The sequence below is a fragment of the Cygnus atratus genome, chromosome 11, assembly GCF_013377495.2.
Source record: "Cygnus atratus isolate AKBS03 ecotype Queensland, Australia chromosome 11, CAtr_DNAZoo_HiC_assembly, whole genome shotgun sequence".
Classification (NCBI taxonomy): Eukaryota; Metazoa; Chordata; class Aves; order Anseriformes; family Anatidae; genus Cygnus; species Cygnus atratus.
The window spans coordinates 9,605,471-9,629,707 of record NC_066372.1 but is presented as its reverse complement, the minus strand read 5'-3'; the positions used below and the strand labels follow the sequence as shown (position 1 = coordinate 9,629,707).

The window sequence follows — 24,237 nt, the reverse complement described above, 5'->3', positions numbered from 1 at the left end:
CCCCTGAGGGCCGCGATGGCGGTGGGCGGCGGCTCCCTCTTGGGCAGCGCCTCGACGTGGCCCTTGAAGCGCTACGGTCGCTTCCTGCCCCCGACGGACAGCGACGAGGAGCAAACCGCTTCCTCCTGGCAGGTGGCCCGGTACCGGGGTCTTTTCTCTGTTTTGCTGCCTTTGTAACTCCTATCCCTGGCCCTTCGTGTGTGGAGATGTGTGGCATTTGTAGCTGTAACCCGAACCGTGGAGTGTCTTCTGTTATTTTAGCAATAATCAAATGAAAGCTAAACGTGAAACAGTTGAAAATAATAGTAAAAATGCTACAATATCACGCCTTTTCCTCTTTTTAAGCTAGTTTGCATAGTTGTGGCTTGGGCGGGGCTGTTCAGCGTGGGAGTATGACGCTAACTAACGCAGGCATTGAGAGGTTTTCTTTTGTGAATTAATAATCAAACATGTTAATGATATTAGTGATATCTGTTAGTGGTCTGCTTTTTTCCTCTTTCTTCAGAAGTGACCCGCTGTATTAAAAGCTATAGATCAAGTCAGAAGAGTTCACGTGTTTTTTCAAAGTAGTTAGGTCTGTGTGTATGGGGTTCTAATTAGTAAATATTTCTTGACTCTGCCTGCTGTCTGTGGGAGCTGAAGGCAAGTTACATTTCTGGGAGGTACTTTTACCTCTGACTTCCAGCACTGACCTCTGAAGCCTTTCTCATTTTGTACTAGAAATGGAAAGTGTAGATTCTGTGCATACAGGGATAGATTTTTATTTTGTCAATCTTTTTAAAGGTTTTTGAATCAAATGAAGAATCTGGTCATCTTATCCTTACCATTGTTGTATCTGGCCATTTCTTTATCTCCCAAGGGAGAACGGTACTGGTAAGTTGGTTTTTGTTTGTTTCTCACATTTAAAAACAATTTCTCCTTTTCATTAGCATCAGCATTGACTTCTTTTCCTTTCTCAGCTTCATGTCCTCTCCCAGTGAAAGGAAACTGCCAATTTTATTTTGCTCGTGGAAATTTTCATGTGGTGTTTTCTCTCTCTGTTTATCAGGCTAACACTACATGTATTATTTCCTACTGAGGAACAGTGTTTCCTCGGTGGTTCTAAAAAATCTAGATTAAGACACAATACTAAGTGCTGCTGACATTGAAAGATGATTTTTTCCAACATAATTCTTCAGCATAAGAAAACAGAAAATATGCTGTTAAGAAATACATAAAAATATAATTTATTGTAAGATTTGCCATATGATCCAGCTAGTTTCTTGCAAGTGATCTGTTAGTATTTTGATAATTTAGTTTGTCACAGGACATGGTTCTTTTTGTTTTTGTTTTCAATATGTTGGGTAATGTGATCTAACATCCATCTTACCTTCTCAGAGACAAAATAAATTCAGAGTTGTGTCAACTGATTGTGCTGTAGCCTGTGCTTCAGTATGACTGGCTTCTAAACTATAAAGACATCCTAAAACACCCCATCTAAGGGAATGGGTTGGATGCTGAGATTGCTCCATTCTTCATGACAGAAAAAGCCTGTGCTGGAAAGTGGGATCCAGTCTGTTCACTGCATATCACCAATACCCAGTGATGATAGCAAGTAGGAATTGTCTGATAAATACATTTAAAAAAATAAATTACAAACCATTGCAAAATGCTGCAGCAGTAAGATAAATGCATGTTTAATACAGAATGTGTACAAGGATATGTATAAGATTATAAATTAGTTTTTGCTGTGCCTCCTAAAATGTCTTAAACTTACAGAAATATCTTCTAAATATAGAGGGGGAGACCCATGTAGGTACTCAAGATTTCAAGATTCAACTTAAAAATTCAAGATACCCTTGATTATTTTCTTTGACCTTTTGAGTGTGTTAAGGTTATTGAATAGGTAGTGAGTGAACTAAGAGAGCTGTCTGTATAGCCCTCGTACAAGGCATAGCATTTGGCTTATATATTTAGGAAGGACAAGTTGAGTGGATTTGGACAAGGTAAAAATGGAACATGGAAAGCATTTCAGCAGTGTGTGTTGAATAAGAAAAAGGAATGGAGTAATTGAATGTCCAGATAGTTAAACAGACACAACTGAAATAAGACTTGCTGCTGTTTCTTGCCAAATTCTGCTGGGAATGAATCAGTGCAGAATGCCCCTCTCCTGGGGCTGGTCCCGTTTTCAGTACGCTGATCAGACAGCTGTAACTGTTTAGTACCTAGCAGACTTGTATTACTTTGCAGAATGTCCTTGAAATAACCATATAAAGGCTAACTGAAAGGAAGTTTCAGTAATTAACTAATGAGCAAGAAAGGCATGGACAAAAGCTATAGCCCTTCAGAGACTTCGTCTGGCAAAGATTGTATCTGGCAAATAATAATGTGCAGATAAAGCATGCTGTCATAAGGGATGAGTGCAGGAAGAAAAGTGTTATAAAGACTTGGCTGAGAAAAGCACTTTCTTGCAGCTCTCAAGTTTAATGGCTAGTGAAGCTTTCAGGCAGCTGCCTTGCTTGAAATACCAAATGAGGAATTTCTGAAGGGATCTCTCAGGTCTGTTTCAGTTTCTAAAAGACACTAAGATACTGCAGTAATAATCTCAGTTTAAGAATAGTGTAGAATAGAGGTGGAACAAACAAGCTTGGTAAATATGACCAATACATGATATCAAGAGTTTTAAAACATCATTTTTTTTAAACAAATTTTGGCAATGTTTCTACACCAACCTTAAGGCCACACCAAAGATGTTTTATTAAGTGTATGAGAGAAGGTATACAAAACTGGTGTTGTATGCATTTTAAAACCTGATTGTCAATTCCTTTTGGATGCACTTGTCCTAGGATGTGTAATTGGGATCATGCTGCAGGTGTGTTCTGTGCATATTGAACTTAACCTAGTGCAAAATGCATCGGTACAACATGCCCTGTGCCTATTTATCTCTCTCTGCAACAGGTCAGAGATTGCAGTAGTCCCACAGTCCAACTGTGGGAGCACAGTTCCCTCTTCAACATACTGGACTGGCTGAAAAACCTAGCAAATATCCAATCTGCTAGTTCTGAACACTGGTGGGCGTCTTCGGACCTGTGTTTCCTGTTTACAAGTGATTTGGCCCAACATCTGGCTTAGCTTTACTGGTTAGACTTGTTCCTTAAGCACATGCCCTCCCAGAAAGGTGTGCCTTTCCCCAGTGCTGACACGCAGTGATAAAATTCTGCCTAGGACAATCCCAATCCGCAGGTATCTTTTCAGGCTCTGATGACCAGTCTATGGAATCTACTTGGTAAAGCAGCCAGTATCATCAGCCAGAAAGGTGATGCACAGGGCGTGGTGCTGTCAGCCAGAAGCTGGTATCAGCACTGATATCACAGTATGCATGACCATTACTGAATCTGTGAATGGTTTTCTTCAAGCAGTACACAGGGCACTGGAAATTCAGTATCATTTCTGTATCACTCAAGCCAGAACTATGCAGGCCACTGGTGGAATTTTACGAAGTCCTTATTGAGATGCCATGTAACAAAAAGAATTGCAATGCAGTACAGCCTGTGTTGTTGCTGTAGAAATAATCAGACCATAGAAATGGTTAATCTCACTGGTGCTATCTCCCTGTAGTCTCCAGCTCCCAGGAGTTGTCAGAAACCTGTCACAATGTTTAAACAGGCTTTGCACAACTAAGTATGTATAGTTCTTCTGAATCTGTCACAGACCACATCTTCTCACTAGGGGGTCTATTATAATGGACATTTTTGTCATGGAGGATAATGTGAAATACACAAGTTTCTGCTCCAGAGGGAATGTATGAAGTCTGATAAAGTGCTGGTTCCAGCAATTGTTGGAATGATTCAGCTCTAGTTTTTAATGTTCATTTGTACTTGCTGGTGTGGGTTACTGAGTTTCCTTTTCAATTCCAAGGTGTTCTTCAACACCTATGTGCTGCCTTACTCACTTGCATTGAAATTCCCTCTGATGTACTTACAAAACTGTTTCTTGCTATGTAGTAACTACATCCTTTAAAAACTGTTGATGTCTAGTCTTTTGATCCATCTTTTAATCCCTGCTTTTCAGACCTTTTGATGTACTGCAGGCTTCTGATTTTGAGGGAACCCATTAACAACTATCACAGCTTTATACTTTTGCATAGGAACACAGCGAGGCACAAGACCTGTGCACGGCCCTATCAAACACCAAATAGTGAAAGAAGTATTGTCCGTTATAAGGGGGGGGCATACATGGTTTTCATGGTGATCCCACTGGCTGCAAGACCCTGGAGAAGCCTGAAGGTGACCATATTGTCTTTGGAGTTTCCAGTTTGCAGATAATAAGGAATGTAACAGAAGGTCTTCTCAGAGGGATGTTGCGCCATGGTTAAACACGGTTGGTCCGGTTGGAGTTAGGCTTAATTTACTCTAGAGGTGTGATTTAGTTCAAGAACTACTGAATGTTTCACATTGTTCTGAATGACATGAGACTGCTTTAATGGACCAAAAAAAAAAAAAAAAACACAGCCAACCAACCTGCAACAAGTGCTGTTCTTCCACATTTCCTATCTGGTTTGACTTTCCTGAGGCATTTGCTGTTGGTGGATAAATTACCTTTTCTAAGACTGAAGAGCCTTTCTGCAAGAGTAGATATTTTTGTCATAGAACAACATTAAGCAATCGCACGATGTATGATTACAGAAATTGTGATCTGACATCAACAAATGGTTTCTCAAGTACACTACCTCATCTCAACCACTAGTTATTTCAAAGACAAATGAAGGAAGTTATTCTGGTAGTTGTTCTGTTGTCACAGGGACCACTTCCTTCTCAACTCGAATAACTATTTTGTATTTTTGTAAAATTTCTGTGGATGAATAATAAAGGGATTTCTCTTCCCTCTAGCAGTAATCCAAGAATGAAACAAATTGCAAACTAAATGCAAGAATTCAGAAAGTGGTGAATGTTCCTAATATTTTTTTTTATTGCAGCAGTAAAGGAACCCTTACCCCACTCCAAGAATTTTAACATGAACCATTCTAAGTGATAGGTTTTAAAAAAAAAAAAAAAAGTTTTTAGGTAACATCTTTGACAAAGAAAACATTAATTGGATGCTTTTAAAACTGGCAGTATCGTAATATGATGTATTTTCATCTCTTCTGGTTTAAAATGGGCATAGAATGTAGTAAAATCAGTGCATTAATAGATTCAAACTATCTTGTTTAGTACCTTCTATTTTTTTTAGGAAGATAAAAGTCAGAGTACATCTGTTCTTCAGTGGTGCGTACATTTTACAAAAGCCAAAATGAACCTTTTTAGCTGCCAGCGAGTTCTGAGTTATGCTGATAATATTGTGGGTGGATGCTTTTTAAAAAGTCCAGCAAGAAAAAAAGTCAGTTACAGTTGAATCAGTTGAAAAATGTGAACTTCTGACTTCAGGTGCTTTGTATGGCATATACAAGTTTTCTTTATTCATTCTTCTGCAGTAAATGTTAGTGTTAATTGAACTCTGTGCTGATCGGCTTCTTAGTTAGTTTTCTCCTAAACTGATCTTGGTTGGCTAACATACAAGTAGTGACAGCTCCAATTATTTTCTCTTTAGTGAGCATGGATCCCATGAATACTCATTTTTGGATGAAGGTGTATTTTGTTCAGTTGCTCGGTGATTCTTCCATGAAATGCTTTTTCATGTCAAGTAATGATTTAGGAAATACTAAAATACAAACTATTTTGTGTAACATACTTCCCTTCATATGAAAACATCAGGCAACAGCTTTTGTGGGAGTTCTTTGCTTACTAAATGCTTTTCTTTGGTGTCTTACCTTTTGTCCAACTTTCACTACATCTCCATTTGCACAAAACTGAGATGAAAGACAGTCGTTCAGAAATGAAAATATGTATTTCATTAATGGCTGGATTAACCTGATCCATTTGGGGACGAATATTCAAGGATTCCTGACTTTATATCAAAATATTTTCTCTTCACTGCATATATTTACATGTTCTCACAGTTCTTTTTATTTTCTTAAAGCAGGACTGTTACAAAACCTTTCCTTAAAGAAAATTGGTTTCTTAGGACCAAGTGAGACTATGACTCTTCTACAAGCATTTATAAAAGTTATAAAATCTTCACATAAGAAGATCTTACAGAATTATTCTCACAAGCCATAAAATAGTAAAATATTCAATGAATGATCTTCTAGCAGACTTTTCACTAATGGAATTTACAATACTATTTTCTGGCCAGAGAGCATACTACAATGTATGCGCTAAGTCTCAGCATGTTCAGACCAGGCAGATCAGTCCGTACCTGGTGCTTGGGTGCTGCAGCTTGATGCAATTGCTTACAGTACCTGAGGATGCTCCAGAGCTGATGATTGAAGCACATCTGTCCTACTCTAAGAAGTAATTGTGTTCAATGTATCCATCAGTTGCCCAAAGAAAACCAAATTATGTTTTAATGGGTAGACTGTTTTGCGGAATGGGTATGCTCTCGATAACATTTTAAACATTCTTTAATGACACTGCCAGAGATGACTTCTTGTGATGAACCAAATGGAATGCAGAGGATGGTAAACAGAACATCAGAGCCTAGAACATAAAAAAAAAAACCCTAATGTGTAATGTGTGTCAAAGGGATTTTGTTTGTTTTGATTTTCAGTATTTCATTTTGAATTGCATAACATTTTTAGGACTTACTTTTGCTGCAATTTTGCTTAACAGACTGCATATCTTAGGAAAATCTCATTCTTGCACACTGTAGATAATGGAATTTTAACAGGAATATCTCAACATCTCTGGCAATTTCTGGTCGCACTCAAGATACTTCATGTTCTGTGTATGACACGTGCAACTCATTTCCTTTCCCTCCTTCAAATCAGAACATCATGAAAATTATATTTTGTTGTTTTATTGGATGCAATTAATTCCAGTGCTAGAATTCTTAATATCCTACACATTAAACAAATTGAAATTGTGAAGAGGGCTTATTTAATAGGATAAAATGAATCCAGAGCAATTGATTTGTGACCTGATCTCTTGAAGTATAGGCTAAATGTCCTTAGTGCCCTCCCGGTCCCCTCCTGACTTCTAACAAGCTAACAGTGCTTAGGATACAGTAGAGTCTAGCCTCGTTAATTAGGCAAACGTTCAGCAGACATCCTGATGTTCTTGATGTTCTCTTTGCAGTGCCTGAAACTTATGCACCAGGTTTTTGAGATGATATTCACAACTCTACCTTGGGTACGTAAAAGTCCCTGTGCAACAAATGAGGACATTTGACAGGGACCTGGGGAAGTGAGCAGGTTGCTAATGCTGCTTGCTTGGTGGTGGAACTACATCAGTTTCCCCGTTTGTGTTTCCTGTAACGATACATGCCTGTTGTAACAATTACGAATTATATGACCAGCATCAGTAAAGAGTTATAAGGGCTTCAGATTTATATTACTCTCCTGCCCTAATTCTTCTAAACCCTAAAATTTTTTTTTTAATTTTTTTAAACTAATTTTTAAAGAGTAGTGGCATTAATAAAATATTCTTACCCTAAAGTTAGAGTTCAAAGTAAAATACTGATCTAGGGAAGTATGTATTTTGTATCAGGACTTAAAGAAATTGCTTACCTTGACTTACTAATGGAATGCTTTCAGGTGCTTCAGCCAGCTAATCCCATGAGTGTTCTGTTTGCCTCTCTAGGTCCTTGGTCAGCTGTCATTGTTCTAAAATGTAGTTTAAAAAAATGTTTTTTGAGGCTCTATGAAACATTGAGGTTTGTCCCAAGTTGGGGGCTTATCTTTGCTGTTCCCTCCTGCAAGGGGCTGCAGTTTGTACCAGTCTGTGGGAACTCTTTGCAGAAAGCTGCCACCCAGCAGCATGTGCTCCTGCACCCAACGCTGCGCTTTGGCAAAAGACATTCATCGGTTATCGAGTCCCCTGCGCGGCTGCCTATGTGTGGCCTGCATTCAGTCCTTCATTTAGCTTTCTTGCCTCTGTACAGAACACTTTGTTTAATGAGTTCAGCCCTGATCAGTTCTCCAGAATCAAACAAGCCTGACAGCAGCATTTAAGATCAGGCATCTAAGAGATTGGGGATGAAAAAATTGCATGCAAAAAGAGAACACAGAGCTTAACATCCTTTTATTCCTAGTTAGCTTGCTGTCTGTCTGCCTTGGCTTTTTGGCCTTTATCCTTTTCCTTTCCACTTCCTATTCTATATTCTAAAGATCTGGTTGAGGCAGCTAATACTTAACATGAACTAAGATCGAAGTTACACACAGCCTGTGAAACACATGGTTTCTGCTACGCTCTTAGCTTCCCAAGAATTTGGATACTGGCATATTGCTTGGAAATTTCTGGAGAGACAACTTTCTACTTCCCCCACTCTCCAAGTAGTCATGTTTGGGGAATTTTTTTGTCACATTGCCACTTGTAATCTCTGCTCAGTTTTCAAAACAGTTCGTCACAGGAGGAAAAAAATGATCTATTTTGACAGTATTTCGATCTCAGAGACAGATACAAAAGTAAGGAAGACTTCTACTTCTAGGTGTGTTAGTCACAAGATAAAAATAAAGGTTTGATTGGAATTATGTTCAAAGCTTGATTTCCATAACTTCTAGCTTTAAGCTGGAATTAATTTTTTTATTTTTCAGTCATTAATGAAATGAATCTTTTTATAAAGTAAGCAGTTTTCTAAGTTAAAAGCGCAAAATGGCAGCTCACATTGTCTTTTGGAAAGCCAATAGGATAAAAATTGGTATTTTTCCATATATACACAAGCACTTGATTTACAATCTATATGCGACATTTCAAGCATATAATTTCCAGTATTATAACTATTAATGACTAAATCCCAATCAAAGAGGTCACCATGGAAACATGTACTTGTGAATGTTTTCAGATTTTGCTTAAGGTTTCTGAAAGCATCTCAGTTTTGTCTGTTATGTAGCGTTCATCATAACAGTTACACATAATTCACAAGCTTTTTCAGACTGTTCTATCATCCTTATTTTTCCCTGTCTTGCAATAAGATAGAGTAACAGTCTTCTCAACTCTAACTGAGCGCCCACTGATGTTTGCTTTCCATAAGAAACATTTTTATTCCATTGCAGACTTTTACCAGATTTAGTCACATTGTGCAGATATCTGGAAATAATACTACTATTCCTTTGTTTCCAAAGTAGTCATTTCTAAGAATAAACAAGGTGTTCTTCAGTATAAGTGTTGAATAATTGTAGTACCTAGAATGTCAGCAGTCAAAAAATGTTGACATTTGTAATGTAACAAATCACTTAACATCTAGACAGTGAACATTATTTTAAAAAATATTTTTCACTGTACCTCCCACACTCAGCATGGTGAGTAGACCCATGAAGTAGAGCTCTGCATAGGATGATGCAGTAGCTGGGCAGTGTCTCTCTCCATCTGGGGAAAATAGCATGTTGAAGTCATCCCTGCTGGTTTTGCGCAGTGTTGCATGAGCTTGCAACGTGGAGGGGTCAGAGCAGGCAACGTTGCTTACTTGTTGCTTACCTTGGGCAACGAGTAGACTAAGGAACTGTCACAGGTGCCTTCCCTGGAAACTGAACAGGGCCTTTGCAAGCAGAAGATTGCTGTTTTCAGGGAAATGGCTGCATACCACATTGCTGCCCAGCCTGAATCAGAATGTTGCAAGCAGGATGTTGTCTGAAGCCTTCAGCATCTCTTTTCTGCCACTCTCCTCCATTTTTCAGACAGGAGCACTCTGGCAACTATGCACTGGAATATTAATTAACCCACTAACATTTTTTTGATCTCATGCTGAACTTGTAATTCCTTATGAATGTTCATTCCCAGTCTGTGGGATACACAGCTGAATCCCTCATCCATTATGTTATGCATTGTATACCCCCAGTCTGAACTGTGAACTCTGAGGACAAACAGTTACATATGTATTTCATGAGCATGTTATAATTGGCAGCGAAAAAGAGAGGAAGTTTGTCTTTGTGTTTGGTTTTCTGGGTTTAATTTTTAGTTAAGATTGATTGTAAGGCCTTTAGGCAACCCTAACATAAAATGAATAATCTGTTCATGTATTCAGATGTTGCTTAGCACCATAGAGTTTCTACAGGATACAATAATAGAAGTATTCATAATAATAACCAATACCTTGCAACACAGAACAAAGGCCTCATTATCCAGCAACTTCTTGAAGGCTGAAATGTAAAATCAGAACAAAAGTATTTCCCAATTAATGACAGACTACATGGGTGTAAGTCTGGACCAGCATTATTATCTCTCCCTCATGTGACATGTCATGTCTTGTCCTGGCTCCGAAATATTTGGAAAATGCCTTGCTTTGTTTTCTGCTTCAGCTTATTTTTTTTCTCAGGATCCTCCCTCTGAGAGACAGATTTTTGTCAGAGATGTATGAAATTGTTTCCGTGAATGCAGTGCTCTTACAGGCATGACCCCAGAGAATAACAAAAAGGCTATAGGCATGATGGAATGCTAATGATCAAACTTTTAGAAATGTTGCTATTTGTATCTTCAAATTGTAAACATTTGAAATCTTATGTTCCTGCCCAATTTTATGTTGCCTTTCTGTCTATATTCCCAATGAATCTTATACTGCCATCTGTCTTTGCTCGTACCCAGTACTGCTCAGCAATGAACAACTCTGAATGTAAAGCAGGTACTGATGGTGCCTGCTGAAGGGGAACACTGCCCACGGCTGCTTTCTCTGTATTTCTGTCGGCACGGTGGTAGCAATCTGGAGGTGCTATTACTATTTTTTTGTCCGTGCATATGTTGAAAGCAGATTTAGAGTTGATTCATCATCTCTAGAAGGGATCAAATGTGCTATAATCTTGATATATTGCCATGCATTTTCCAGAATCTACCCCACACTTAGCTCCTGGGTGGTGACAGAGATCCTCTCAACTTTGAGCTATGGAACATAGGACAGATTTGTTTTGGTCTTCATTCTTGCTGTTCAGAATTCACCTACCTAACTTCATACATGGATCTGTAACTATTTCAGTGTTGACAAGAAAGTTCATGCAGTTAAGAAGAATCTTGTCTTAATCCAAGCAGCCTGAAATACAGATTCTATGCTGCCTGAAGTAACATGGAAAAGCCAGGAGGAACAGAGTGAACCTTCTTAACGTGGTGCCAAATCAGACGTTTTCTGCTTACAACTGAGGAAAATCTAGAGGATTCTGATTGTAATGACAATTACTGATATAAGTGATCTAACGATCGAGTTAAGTCTGAGCAGTTCTGCTACAGGTTAGATGTTCTTAGTTGCTTCTGCTTGGCAATATACAATCAACAAAGGTGCAAGGGAAAAGGAAACACTTTCTGTTTTGTTCTTCAGTTAATTAAACTTCAAGTACATTAACTTTCAGTTAATTAAATTTTGGGTCGAATAATTAGGAGTACATAAATAAAAATTATATATATAATTTTTTCCCCAGCTTGATTTTACCTCAGAAACAGGGCACATAAAAGAATGCCAACCTGGTAAGCATCAGTAAAATAGTTGGTATGAAAGTTAAACATTAGTTGCCTTTTATGATCTTTGTGAAAAGGGTTATTATTTTATGGAGAAAACATTTGTTCTACCTACGTCTTACAGTGAAAGGAAAAACTATAAAAATAGACTAAGTATGGGAACAGCTATATTTAAATAAACACAGTTGGTGTGCATCAGAGACATTAAGTATCCAAAATGAACAGAGTAAGCAGAAGTGGCCACAAGTTAAGGAAAGTGGCTTAGTGAAAGAGGGGGATATTAGAATTGCTTCACTAACAGTCTTTCAGGACTTGGCAGGGGAATCAGAGGAAATCAAGCAGCAATGGATAAACAACCTATGGCAGGAAGCACTAAGCATGTAAGCACTAGCAGCAGTTATACTCCAACACAAATTATTTCCTGGGTTGTTTGGTTGTCCAGATCTTAGTCTAGCTGCTTAACTGGAGTGAGCAGTTCTGAATTAAGGTATGGATATTCCCCTCAATATGAGTAAGTTAAGAAATGCTCAACATTTATGGCTTGAAATGAGGGAAGAGGGAAGTAAGTCCTTGCAGTGGGATGGAATTAACCTTAAGTTGGTTTGCATTTATTTCACCAAAATAGATTTAAATGCTCTCAGTCTAGTGTATTCCAAACACTGAGAACACTTGCTTTTCAGACTATTTGTATAAACCTCAAGAATATACCATTTCTAGAAGGAACGGTTTAAAAATATCTTTTTTGCTTTACATAGTCCAGTTCTACACAACCCACATTTTTCTCTGTTCTGACCTTAGAGCCTGTGCCATTCAAACTCTTTTGCAATACATATGTTTTCTGCAACCAGTTGCTTCCCTTCTTGACTGCCCTCTAGGCTGTACTTTACTCATCTTGTTTCAGCTCCATTTTCCTTGCTTGCTTCCTTAGTGGATCCCTTCTATCAGCAGTGGTAGCGTGAGCACAGCTAACTTGCTAGCACCTTTCCATTTTCAGAATTAAACAATATTTGGGGGCCAAATTCTATATATGAATATCCTTAGCAAAATTGCAAAGTCACACATACAACTGAAATTGCAACATCTAGGAATGTTCTAACGGTGTTGCGTTCTTTTCCTTGCCTATTAATCTCATCTTACTCTGCAGGCATTCTGCTCAGCATTATTATTTCAAAACAACTTTAAAGTCTGCATACCAAGCTCTTGTCTGTCAGGTCTATCAAAAGAAGCTAAAACTGCATACCTCAAAGCCAGGGATGCTAAAATTGCCAGGTGAACAAAGGAGTAAGGGTATTTCACAGGCTTCCTTTCCTGTGTCAGACTACATGACAAACTGGCCTTCTTTAGAGGCTTCCTACTGTTTCACAGAGAGGATTTTGTCTGTACATGGAAGGAGGATACCCTCTTGCTCCAGTACTTCAGCAGTCCAATTGCATCACGCAGTATGGCTGGAGAGCGATGACTTACCACGGAAGATGCTCTTTTCTGTCGCGAGGTCTATCATTTGGCGGTTCGTCCCTCTTAGGATCCAGACTCCTTTAATAATTCCTGTAGGAGTAGAGGATAGCTTGGCACTTCCCTTTGGTCACAAAGTGAAGTTTTTCCTACTCTTTTGACCTTGAGGCTTTTCACACCTTAATAAGTTCTACCCTGAGGCACACTGAATGTGCTCGTTGCCCACAGACAGAATGGGCTCAGTGCAAGCAGCTGAGGTGTCTTACCTGCTGTCTGCACCTTGCCCAAAACAGCGCAGATTCGTTTCTCCCTCTGCCTCTAAATCATTTGGGACCAATACTTGCAGACCGTCGTACCATTCTGGAATCTATCACAGCAGGTGTCTGATCAGAATAGTCTGTGATCCAGTTTGCCTTTGGCATGACTCTTCCAACACTTCATAGATATTCCTCATAAAAGTTCAGTTAAAAATCTACACCCAGTTGCTGCATGGGACTCTAAAACTAGTGCCAGTATACTAAAAGCAGTGTCTTATTAAGGTGACTTCTTGTACCAAAATAGAATGGCAGATGGTTTCCTAGCCTGGACCTGTGAAAGATGGATATGAACTGTCAAAAGCATGCTTTTGATGGTCCAGGATGGGCATGACTTTTAATTCTTGGCCCTTAGGACACCTATGCAAAGCACCCTATGTAAAAAGTCATGGTCATCAAAAGCATTATTAGTTCAGATAAAACATAAAACAGATTATGTAATTAACTCCCTGCCCTTAAGCTTGTTTGTGTTGGCTTTTGTTGTTTGTTTTATTTTCACTCTAGACTTTCCTAAATAATGACTGTGTGGCAGCCTGTAGAATTACTTGGGGAACACGGTCGCTTGTCTTGAAGATTTTTATGATGTTTTCAGGTTCCTGGGGTATTTTTACAGAATGCTGAGCAGTCCATCTTGTTTGAAGAGACTGTCAGCTAATGCAACTGGAGTATAAAAACATCTTTATTGAGTTATCAAAGCTGCTTCTTGTTTACCTGGATTCCATCTGGAGAAAGTGCCTGTCTGGGCCTTAGATAAACCAACTGCTGGCCCATTCTTCAGGTTTGCCTGCCCTCTGCTGCCTTCTCAGGCAACTTCATGGGATTCAGAAGGACTGATTGTAGCTCTCCTTGCGGCTTTCTTAGTGTGCCTTTCAAGGAGACTTTCGTAACATGCACACTGAAGAATATATATGGAAATTAGAATGTACCACGACATACTGTTTTTACCGGAGCTACAGATTCCAATTTAATTCAGCGTGGTAAAAATTACATGTTGGCAATTGTTTGATAGATACAAATGATGCCTGTACTCAGATGACAGTAATCTTCATTAGGGATTAAATTGTATCATGTAATTTGAGTGTGTACTTTGGAGTATTGCATGTTTGCTGTGCAAGTAGTTTGTGTTCTGCTTTATTTCAGGAAGGCTTTTCATTAATTGATTGCCACAAATGGTTAAAGATAGTAAGAAGAGCAGACTGCCTGCTGCTTTGTGCAAAGTCAAAGGTAGGTTGAGTTACTTTTAATATTTCCAATTGCTAACTCAGTTCTGTTTCTTAAGGTTTCCTAATATTGGATAAATTAAACCAGAAATTCTGAGGTAATGTAAATTGTGTATATAAATTAAAGGGTTTTTTTGTTTGTTTGTTTTTTGTAATTTAAGTATGGAACAAAACTGAATTGAATCATTGTAATGTCTTTTGTAACTGCTGCTATTTGAGACTTTTAGACTGCTTTCTGAGAGTTAGCTATTAAAACAGCTAGACTGGTATTTATTTTAGAGTTCATCTGCCAGCCTGACTGTATAAAACCTGAAATGGTCCCACAGTGTGAAAGCTGCACTGCTAACAATTAAAAAGATGAAGCAATTCTCTGACGTGTACAGAAGCCTGCTACCTATCAGTCATCCTTCACTGTGGCCCGTGAAGTATTTAAAGCAATTATTTAGCTATTTTCTGGCTCCTGAGACCTGGCACAGTAGTGCCCACCTGGTGATTCAGACATTTGATATTCAGGCTAATAGAAGAGACCTGAGTTTCTCTGTCTTCCCCTCAGATCTCATGCAAAGGGGTTGGCTAGCCTTTAAGTAATTACATGGCATTTGTTTGTTACCAACTTAAGTATAAACCACAGTTTTCTTGGTTCTTAGGTGAACTCTGGGAAAGTCCTTAACCATCTGTGCTGAGCAGTTTTTTCAGAAACAAAAGCTGTTTCTAAATGAGGATAGCCCTCCCTTCTCTGCTGATACTTTCTAGGCTTTGTTGTTTCAGCCAAAACAGCTGCTTCCAGTTTAGCTATCTCTACTTGATGAGGGAGTTCATCTTTAGTTAGAAACAGGAATTTTGGAAAGAGATAAGCCCCTTGTTCAGTAGCTGCTAGAGACCAGTTTTAACTGTTGGCACAGCACACTGAACTATTAAGGCATAAAAACATCTCAAGTATTCTGAGATGTTCTGGCATTCTCCCCTGACAGGAACAGAGAGGGTTATTATAATTGCAAATAGCAGTATCCAGGAGAGCTGAAAACTAAAAATTCTTCCTTACTTCTACTTGTATCTCTTATCTGATTTCTTTCAAGAAAGGTGCATAACTGTTTTTTTCATAGGATGTTACAAACCAAAGAGTACAATTTGCAAAGTGGAATGCCTTGCTAATTGCAAGATAAAGGCACACGTGAGGTATAATAAACATTGTACAAATATAAGGACTCATCTTGTTTCAAAATAAGCCTAAACTAATGGTAGCACTAGGAAATGCAAAAAATAAGTATCTTGATGTGTTTTAAATTCATGGGTTATGCTTGCCTGAAACCAAAACACCTTTGCTCTCTGATTTTTGTCAGATGATTGTTATAAAGTGTGGAATATTACTGGAGAAGACTATTGAGCTGTTGCAATAATTAGTTCTGATGAATCAGTAGATCATCAGTTTCCTTTAGAGTTAACAGAACCAGTTCCCCAGTACAGCGTTAATGGACTCTACTGCATCTCATGAGAAACAAAAATCAACGTCACAATCATTTTGAGGCTCGAAGAAAGCCCTGAGGGACATTTTGGAAAAGGAGGAATATTAACATAGTCTTTAATGAATTCACTGCATCCAAATGTTTACTTACCATAAATTCTCATGACTTAAAGTGGATTTAATGGTATTGCAGCAGTCCCATCATATAGCTTCTCTACTTTGTATCCTAAATTGTAGCTGAAACAATCCCTTAAATGCTATCAGTGTATATTGCTTCTGTGCTAATCCTCAAAATCATTTAAAAATATTCAGGGAGCCAGCCACACTATGTGAAGGGTTATGTCTCAGCCCCTGGTAGACCGAAGTAGAGTTGAGAAAGACAAAGCAGAAGCCATTTAAGCAGAGGAAAGCAAGCTATGTTTTCAAATACCAGTTCCTATATTTGCATGCACAAAGCAATTAAGGGGCATGTGCAACTAACTACTACTCTAACGTTTCTGATATACCTTCTGCTCCTTGTTTTCAGTCTGATTTCCTTACTTTACTGGTTTCAGTTATTTTCTCTCTTCTCTGCTTTTCCACCCTCTGCATATTACCTGCTTCGCAGTTGTAGGTAATCTATGTCAAAAAAGCATGGAGGTTAATCACTGGGGTTATGTACTTCAGAAGAAACTGAGTGAACATTAAAAGATTGGCTTTTGAAAATCATTAATATACATTGACAGTGAAACTTACTCTCATTTCATATAAAATACTCTTTTAATAGGGCATCGTGGACTCTTAGCTAGCAAAATGAGTTTCTAAACTAGACTTTGAGAAATTTAGTGTTACCATACTTAAAAGCAAGACCTTTCACAGACCAGTACTAAAACTCAGATATACTATCAGAAACTTTATTCAGTGAAGCATACGTGCATGTAATTCTGAAGCCATACCTGTCAGATGCACACTTGTGTCTTAGAAGGAAGGCTGCATGGCTGACTACCCTCTCTACAGCTCCATCGCTAGTAATTGCTCACATTAGTCTTTGATGTACCCCCATGTAGAAAAAAACTTTAATCTGAAAATCTGCAAACAGTAGCAATTCTTACTATTCTTGTAGTAAGCCATTTCCCTTCATACTGTTTTCATTGAGCTCACCCTCTCTAGGGTGGGAAGATTGAAGTGACCTCAAAGTTCTTCAGTACTTCAGCTCTTGTATAGTTCAGGTGCTGCTGCCTAGCACTGTTAACGCTAAAACTTGATGCACATCTTAGTTGAAATGGATCGCTCTCTTTCTGTGAAGGAAAAAGGTGTTTAGTTCACAAAACCTACTGTCTGTAACTGTAATCCTAAGTATCTAACCATCCAGTCCCTGCAAAAAGGCAAATGGCAATACAAATTGTTCTGACTGAAAATGATTTGCAGATGGTAGGGGTAACTAAAATAAGAGTTCTTTGAAAGTCTCCAAAAAGAATTCAAATTAAGATGCAACTTACTTTTCTCTCATTTTAATGAGAACTTATGTGTCTGGCATAGCCACAAATCAGTGCTCAGTTACGTGAAGTTGACCCAGTTAAGCTGACACCTCCATTAATGACAGGAAATCTAACTGGGTGCTGGTAAAACAAGTGCTACCATCTGAATTATTTTGACGTTTTTCCCTTTAAAAGGCATTAAGGCAGCCTTTTATACTTACAGTGCCATAAAAATCACTTTACGCAATAGCCACATCTTAAAATAACATGCATGTAAACATACAGACTGTCACAAAGAGCTGGCTCATCTTTGAGACAAAAAACTTTAAAGTGAAAGATGTCCTTGTATTCATGTAAATCAGCAGGCTAGCAGTGTGTCTAGACATTTTAAAAAATGGCTTTGATGTTGAAACCTTAGAAAGATGAAGACTTATAAGCTATATCAGTCCAAGGAAAGAAAAACTTGCTCCTTTTCTGGTGCTTTAACAATGTTTTACATTTGAAATTTCAAGATCAAACTGAAAGTCCCAGTAATACACTCTGTAAACAAGAGCATTCAATATGTAGCTGTCTTTTATCAGTGGGATGTGTTTAAGAGAAGCTTATTGTGCATGACAGGTTCTCCATGTATTTAAAAAATACTATTGTTCAGCATGACAACCTACACTGGGGGTTGATTTTGTGCAATTCTTAATATTATTTTACTACTTGAGGTAATTAATTCTCCATTTTATTAACCAGGAAGATTCTCTCAATGAAATCTATATACTGGTGTATACGTACAGTATCTGCCATTTCATGTCCAAGGACAGCTGCAGTGAGCCAGTCTGAATGTCTGCATTATTGCAAGAGAGGTGGACTAAAACTGGTTTCCAGCATGAAAGTTTCCAAGGACTGATTTCAGGGAGAGGTTACAGAATAGCTTTCCATTTGCACAGTACTCCTTCCTGCTGAAGCATTTGAGTTTCTTTCACTCCCAATCAACTGCATTAACTTCTACTCAAGGAACAGCGGCATTAAGTTGGAATGCTAAACTGAATTTGTATTTAGCTATGCACACTAGGTAGGAAAGGCTGATTTTAATGCAGACAATATAAATTCTAAATAGAACATAATTCCCAGAACTTTTAGTTTAGATGCCAAAGTTGACTTGTGCTTACTTTAGTGACATCTCATTTTTTGTCACCAATAACCAGTCAGAGCTGGAATATCCTTAGAGTGTTTGCAGCAACAATAAGAACTTAGATTTCCCTGCTATAACTGTACCCATTGTTGTGGCAAAGCTTAATTAGTTGTATTAGTTGTAAGTGTCCCTGCTTGCTTCTTTTTTTTTAAAAAAAACCTGATTTTCAAGTTGCAAATTATATTCTTATCTAGCTGTTGGGATAAGTGAAAATACAGCATGGAAAACTTGATTTTTTAAGTTGGTGCAGTGATCCAAGAATTAATCACCGTCTACCTAACTATATCTAATAGCTTAATCAAATCAAAATATTTTGAGGGGATGAACAGTTAATTTCTTTTTTTGTTTTTGAGCAGAATGAATGCCGCATGTTTAGAGTTCAGTTTGGTGGAGATTCAAAACAACAGATGTTGGAACACTGCTGCAACTGTGTTCAGAAACTTGCGGAGTACGTACCGGTTCAAGTAACCGATGAACAAAGCCAGAACCTTTGCCACAGTCTCAGTGGTGCAAGTCAAGTGGAAGATGCTGAACAAGTACTACATGTAGTAAGCAAGCGAGAGCATGTGGATGCAAAAATGGGAAAACAGTCACCTATCAGTGCTAGATCTGTAAATGACAGCTTATTCTACTTAAATACAGACTCCAAGACAAAAAAAATCAGCAGAGCTCAATATTCTTTATAGTTCTGTAGCTGTTTACATCAAACCAGTGTTTTTCATAGCAAATGAATTTACTTTTTTTTTTCTCCCCTCTAGCCAGCTACTTTGTATTTTGTATCTCAGGAACTGTATTAATTTTCATGAAAGCTGGTATGGGAAGAACTGGGAAACCTAAAGTTCAGCTTGCATGCAGGGAAACTCAGTTAGTGAACAGGAATGGAGTCATTCAGGAAGTCAGCTACAGAAGCTGGCTATCATATTGCTATTTTCTTAGTGTGCCTGAAAAAGGTTAACAAAATAACACTCTAAAAAAAGTGGTTTTAGCTCCTCAAGCTGGGAACCACCTGGCAGCTTTTCAGCTGAATTACACAGCTCAAGAAAAATGGTCAGAGACATTTAAGTAACTGTGACTTGTGTTCTCCTTTTTGCATTTACCTACTCCTGTTTTGTAGTTTTAATAACTGTAACACATAGTAATTGTATACATTTTAGCTTAACCTGACACATTTAGATGTGACTTCAGGGTAGGACCAGAATGTTTCCCCTCTAAGACACCAACTTAAGGTGATTGGAGGAGGCAAAGGCAATGTTGCTGAGGATGACTAATTCTTAAATATACAATCTCTTGGCTATTCAGAGGATCACATTTACCATCTCTAAAAAACATGCGTGCAGCTAACTCAGCCAGGGAAACTGTTGGGTATGCAATAAAATATCAAGGGCCAAGAACAGCATCCTGAAAAGGGAATGTCAAAGTTTTCAGCTACATTATTTTCAAGATACAATCCAGGAAAAGTCCTACATGACTGGACAGTGAAAACAACATGTGGTAGAGATAGTGGGGGGAAGAGGTGGACAATACTGTTAATTTGACTTACACTATTTGAAGAAAGATGTATAGAAAATGTATAACCTTCAACATCTGATCTTCAAGATTCATTGCTTGTTCTTTAAGCGCACTTATCTATCCTGTGGGCTTTGCTCCTTTCCTGATGAGTTAAAATAAAGAATGAAAGTTCAATTAACTACTTAAAGGCAGAATGCTATTGAACACTAGTAGTCACACTATTGGTATCACTTTGCTCTCACTCTGTGACTGAAAGCCTCACTCAGAAAACAGAATTGACACCTCAAGCTATCTTTTCAGTGATACAACCCATGGGAAGTTAAAAAGCCTGCTCCTGGTGAGCACTCTTGCACAGTGTTTCTTTAAAGGTACTTCCAGTAAGTATTTTAAAAGTTACCTTGGTTTAGATATGACAGTTTAACTACAGGCCCATTATTTCATGTCTTTCATTTTTAAAGACTTTAACAGATGTGCTTTAAAGTTCCATAAAAAGAGATGCCTTTTTACTGCATAAGGTTCTGCACATTCTCTTCCCGTTATCTCTAAAAATGGAACCACTTCCCTTCTTGCACATACCCACTCTCTTCTTGGTAACAAGCCCTTATTTGCATTTGATATTTTCTAGCCAGATGAGCCTCTACCAGATTCCTACACAAGCCTTGGAGAAAGAAGATCTGTAACACAGCTAGCACAGGTAAAAAGAAAAAATAAATCTAACTTGGACCCTGTAACTGAATCTCCCAGGCATAGAGAAAAAGCTCTCTCATATACTGTAAACGTCTGGTAGGTGTCTTCACCGAAGATCAGGATGCTACCAATGCTATCGTCTGTACCAACAAAAACACTGGCTCTAGTGTAATGATGTGGAACTAGGAAACAAGCTGCAACACCAGAGACTTCATGGTGTAATTGTAACATTTGCCTAAAAACATGCTGCCACAGCAAGAGAAAACAAATACCCAGAGGTCACTTATAAATATATGACTGTCACTGACTCTGTAGATATTATCTCTACTTAGCTTAAGTCTGAAAACATCAATCATTCTTGACCTACAGCAAGAGATCCCATAATTCAATTGACAGTTCAACCAAAAGTCCAGGGTAAAGCTGTGCTTAGTATTAGTGGGAGTTAATGTTGCTTATTGTGAATTTGGGACAGCACAGAACAAGACAACTGGGGAGAAAACTGTACTTTTTCAAACCTGTTTTTTGTGCAGTTGCTTCTAATGGTTACTAGTTTCTTTTTCTTTATCGACAGAGAGATGAAGTTGTTTCTTCACATCAGTGGTTTAAGGGACAACGCCTACGCTCCCTCTTAAAAATTTATCATCTCTAAAACCTAAAAGGCTTTTAAATGTTAACAAACACTTTGTTTTCATAAAGCAGAGTTCCCCAAACTCTCTACCTCTGTGTTGAGAGCTGCAGCACATACCTTGCTGTTTCATTCACAGGTTTGTTTTTTCTCCTTGTAGTGATCCTCCAGACTCTAGCCTAGTACTTCTAGTTACGCTGAAGCTTGACAACGATGGGACTCATTGACTTGCTTTACTGATTATAAGCATCACTGATTACTGATTAGGAAGTCACTGGAAAAGCTCTATATGCCCCCTGCTAGGCAGTTGAGTGCAAACCTAAAGCTACATCCATTACCATTCTACGTAGCTTGGCCTCAGAGAGCAAGCTCAACAGCAGATGCTACCTACAGTATTTTTTGTGCATCTTTGTGCTTCTTATCTGCAGTGAAGGCAGATGGATTAATTGACAACATGAACAGTAGCCTCAGGACCGCGCTAGGTCCTCCAGTCTCCCTGATGCTACCTGTGAGCCTTAAAGAGATGGAATTAGTGACAGTGGTTGCACAGGGCACAGTATGCCCTTCCTGTCCTAGGGCTAATTTAGCTCTGCTGTTGAACACTCAGTACAGAGCGATCAGACACGGCAGAGCTTGCCTTTATCAACTGTGTTTTTCCATAATCATTTCACAGCTAATTTCTGCTTCAAGAGGCAATACTAGGAAATGTAAATTTATACCAACATTGTAAGAGAAGACCTCAGGTTCTAAAAAATTCTTTTTAAATCACAAATGCATGATACCTGCTTCTGAACAAAGCTATCTGCTAACAAGGCTTTTATTTGCTGTATGCTTTAATCCATCTCTCCATTGAATTACTAGCAAATTCCCTTTCTCAAAGACTCCTTGATGTAGTTTCATACATCCACTGCTTGCCCCTCCACTTTCTAGTCAGCTTAACTCAACTGTACTGTACTGTGAGCTGATTTCCTGTGCCCTGACAATACAAAGTTCATTCAGGGCTGAGCGTCTTTTCCTAGTTCACCTTGGAGACATACCCATTCAGCTGGTGCTCTGGAACAGCATGGAGCTGTATTTCTACATTTCTGCCACCTCAAGAAGCTAGCAGCAGCTTTGGTTTTAAGTAAAAAAATATACCTGCAAGAGAATAATAATTTTTAAACACTATTTTGTGTTCAAAGATACTTTTCTTCAATCAACACTATGCCATGAGCTAGGTTAACAGCAATAGTGCAATTTTGAACCAGTAAGATTAGGAAAAATTAGATTCCCCCCTCTCACAAACATAGCTACGCTTGATGTCAGCATGCCCAAACAGCCCACCTCATTACTTTGCCTTGTTTCGGGTTCAAGCAGCGGAAGCTAGGGCCTGACTGAAACTAACAGCAATCCTGACTTTTCCAGATGGAGAGGCTTGGTTTAGCCCTAGTATGCCATTAGTGCACCAAAGAAGAGGCCAAGCTAGGCATCTGAAGTTCTTTAAGCCCAGCTACAGACCCCCCCCCCTCCAAAACACAAGGACCACTCACCTCAATCACCAGCTGCCTCTGCACATCACGCTTGCCTCACATGAAAGCAGCACTTCAGTGGCTTCTGTACTCCTGCTCTCCCATGCAGAGTAGCCAAACAGCATCTTGGCTGATGCTTTTATGACTTCAGAACAGACAGGTAAAGCAATTTAGAAAGCAAGTGGGTGGCGATGTTTGTATTTGCAGCCTGAACAACAGGAAAGCGTTGGTACACAAACTTTTAAAATCATTAACGTGCACTGTGAATAATGAGATTTACAATGAGCAGCAGCCCTGGCTATGGCAGGGCCTGTACAGTGTGAAGTTGCCATTTCTTCGGTATGGCTCCCATCCAGAAGGAACACTGGCAGCCAGCCACAACGAAGCGTTAGTTGAGATGCTTCAGATTGTTGTCGTAGTCATAGCAGCATGGAAAGTGCTCAGGAGCTGCCAAGCAACCTCCCGGTCCATTAGCCTCACGCACCTCTCTGGTGTACCTAATGGATGAGATCTGGCATCACCCATGGACGCCAGGAGGCAGCAAGGGCCTCCTTGAGCTCAGTGCATGCTGTTGTATGGCACCTGTTTTGCTGCTACTAGTTTTGTAGTGAAAAATAGCATGATGGACATCCTTCCTGCACCACCAAGGGAAAAGCTGAGAGCAGGGGTCAAGTTGGGATGAAAAAGATGTTCTACACCTTTCAAAAAGCCCCACCATTTAGTTCTAAGAGATAATTTGCTAAATTAACAGCTTAGAACCACATTGTTGGTTATCCCTGCACAATTAGAACAGCAGTACACACCCTTCACACAGGATCCTTTTCTCTTATACAGAATGGATTCACTAGGAACTCATGTTACCCAGGAAACCAGCATTTCGTAATGGCACAGGCAGGAATTCAGAGCAGCATGAAAGCTGTATTAGAATTGAAACCAGGTGTGAGGGGGAGAGAGTTCCGTAGATAAATCATATAGGATTGAAAGTATTCAAACAGCATAATAACAAGGCAGATGCATTTTTATTAAATACTGAAGGAAAAATCTGACGTAGCTGCATCATTACAAAAACCATGTAATGCTACTTTTTATGTACAAGATTAGTGCAACACCTTTGTTTTTCCTTTTGCAGTCTGTGCTGAAACAGAAGTTTGAGCTCCCCCTTGTGTACCGGCATTCAGTGTGGAGCGCACAAGAGCTGGGGCCCTTCATTCGCTTATGTCTTATGGATCAGAATTTCCCAGCTTTTGTGGAAGATGTGGAGAAAGAACTGAAAAAACTCGCAGAAGGCTGAGCAATATTTAACTTACTACCATTGGAATATCTGCTCCAGGATACACAGTACTCAGGATATACAAGCTTAAATGCAATTA

At 38.9% G+C, this 24,237-nt stretch overlaps 1 protein-coding gene across 4 annotated transcripts; it reads left to right on the top strand.

The window, feature by feature from the left end:
• On the top strand, window positions 1–24,158 carry REC114 (REC114 meiotic recombination protein). 4 transcript variants are annotated; one of them, XM_050712926.1, is made up of 7 exons: window positions 1–132; window positions 784–873; window positions 7,152–7,205; window positions 14,357–14,440; window positions 18,895–19,074; window positions 20,673–20,741; window positions 23,997–24,158. In XM_050712926.1, the coding sequence occupies exons 1-7, from the start codon at window positions 16–18 to the stop codon at window positions 24,156–24,158; spliced, it is 756 nt and encodes a 251-aa protein (XP_050568883.1). In that variant the 5' UTR covers window positions 1–15. The 4 variants fall into 4 exon arrangements, with proteins under 4 accessions (XP_050568883.1, XP_035422573.1, XP_050568884.1 ...); XM_035566680.2 differs by having other exon boundaries at window positions 18,895–19,086; XM_050712927.1 differs by lacking the exon at window positions 7,152–7,205 and having other exon boundaries at window positions 18,895–19,086.
• The last annotated feature ends 79 nt before the right edge of the window (window positions 24,159–24,237 follow it).

What these genes read in the sequence shown, in the direction of transcription:
- REC114 (XM_035566680.2), top strand. Translation starts at nt 16, where the DNA reads ATGGCGGTGGGCGGCGGCTCCCTCTTGGGCAGCGCCTCGACGTGGCCC. An exon ending in CCCAAGGGAGAACGGTACTG is followed by an intron (nt 874 to 7,151) that starts GTAAGTTGGTTT and finishes TTCTCTTTGCAG; the next exon opens with TGCCTGAAACTTATGCACCA. An exon ending in CTGAACAAGTACTACATGTA is followed by an intron (nt 19,087 to 20,672) that starts GTAAGCAAGCGA and finishes GATATTTTCTAG; the next exon opens with CCAGATGAGCCTCTACCAGA.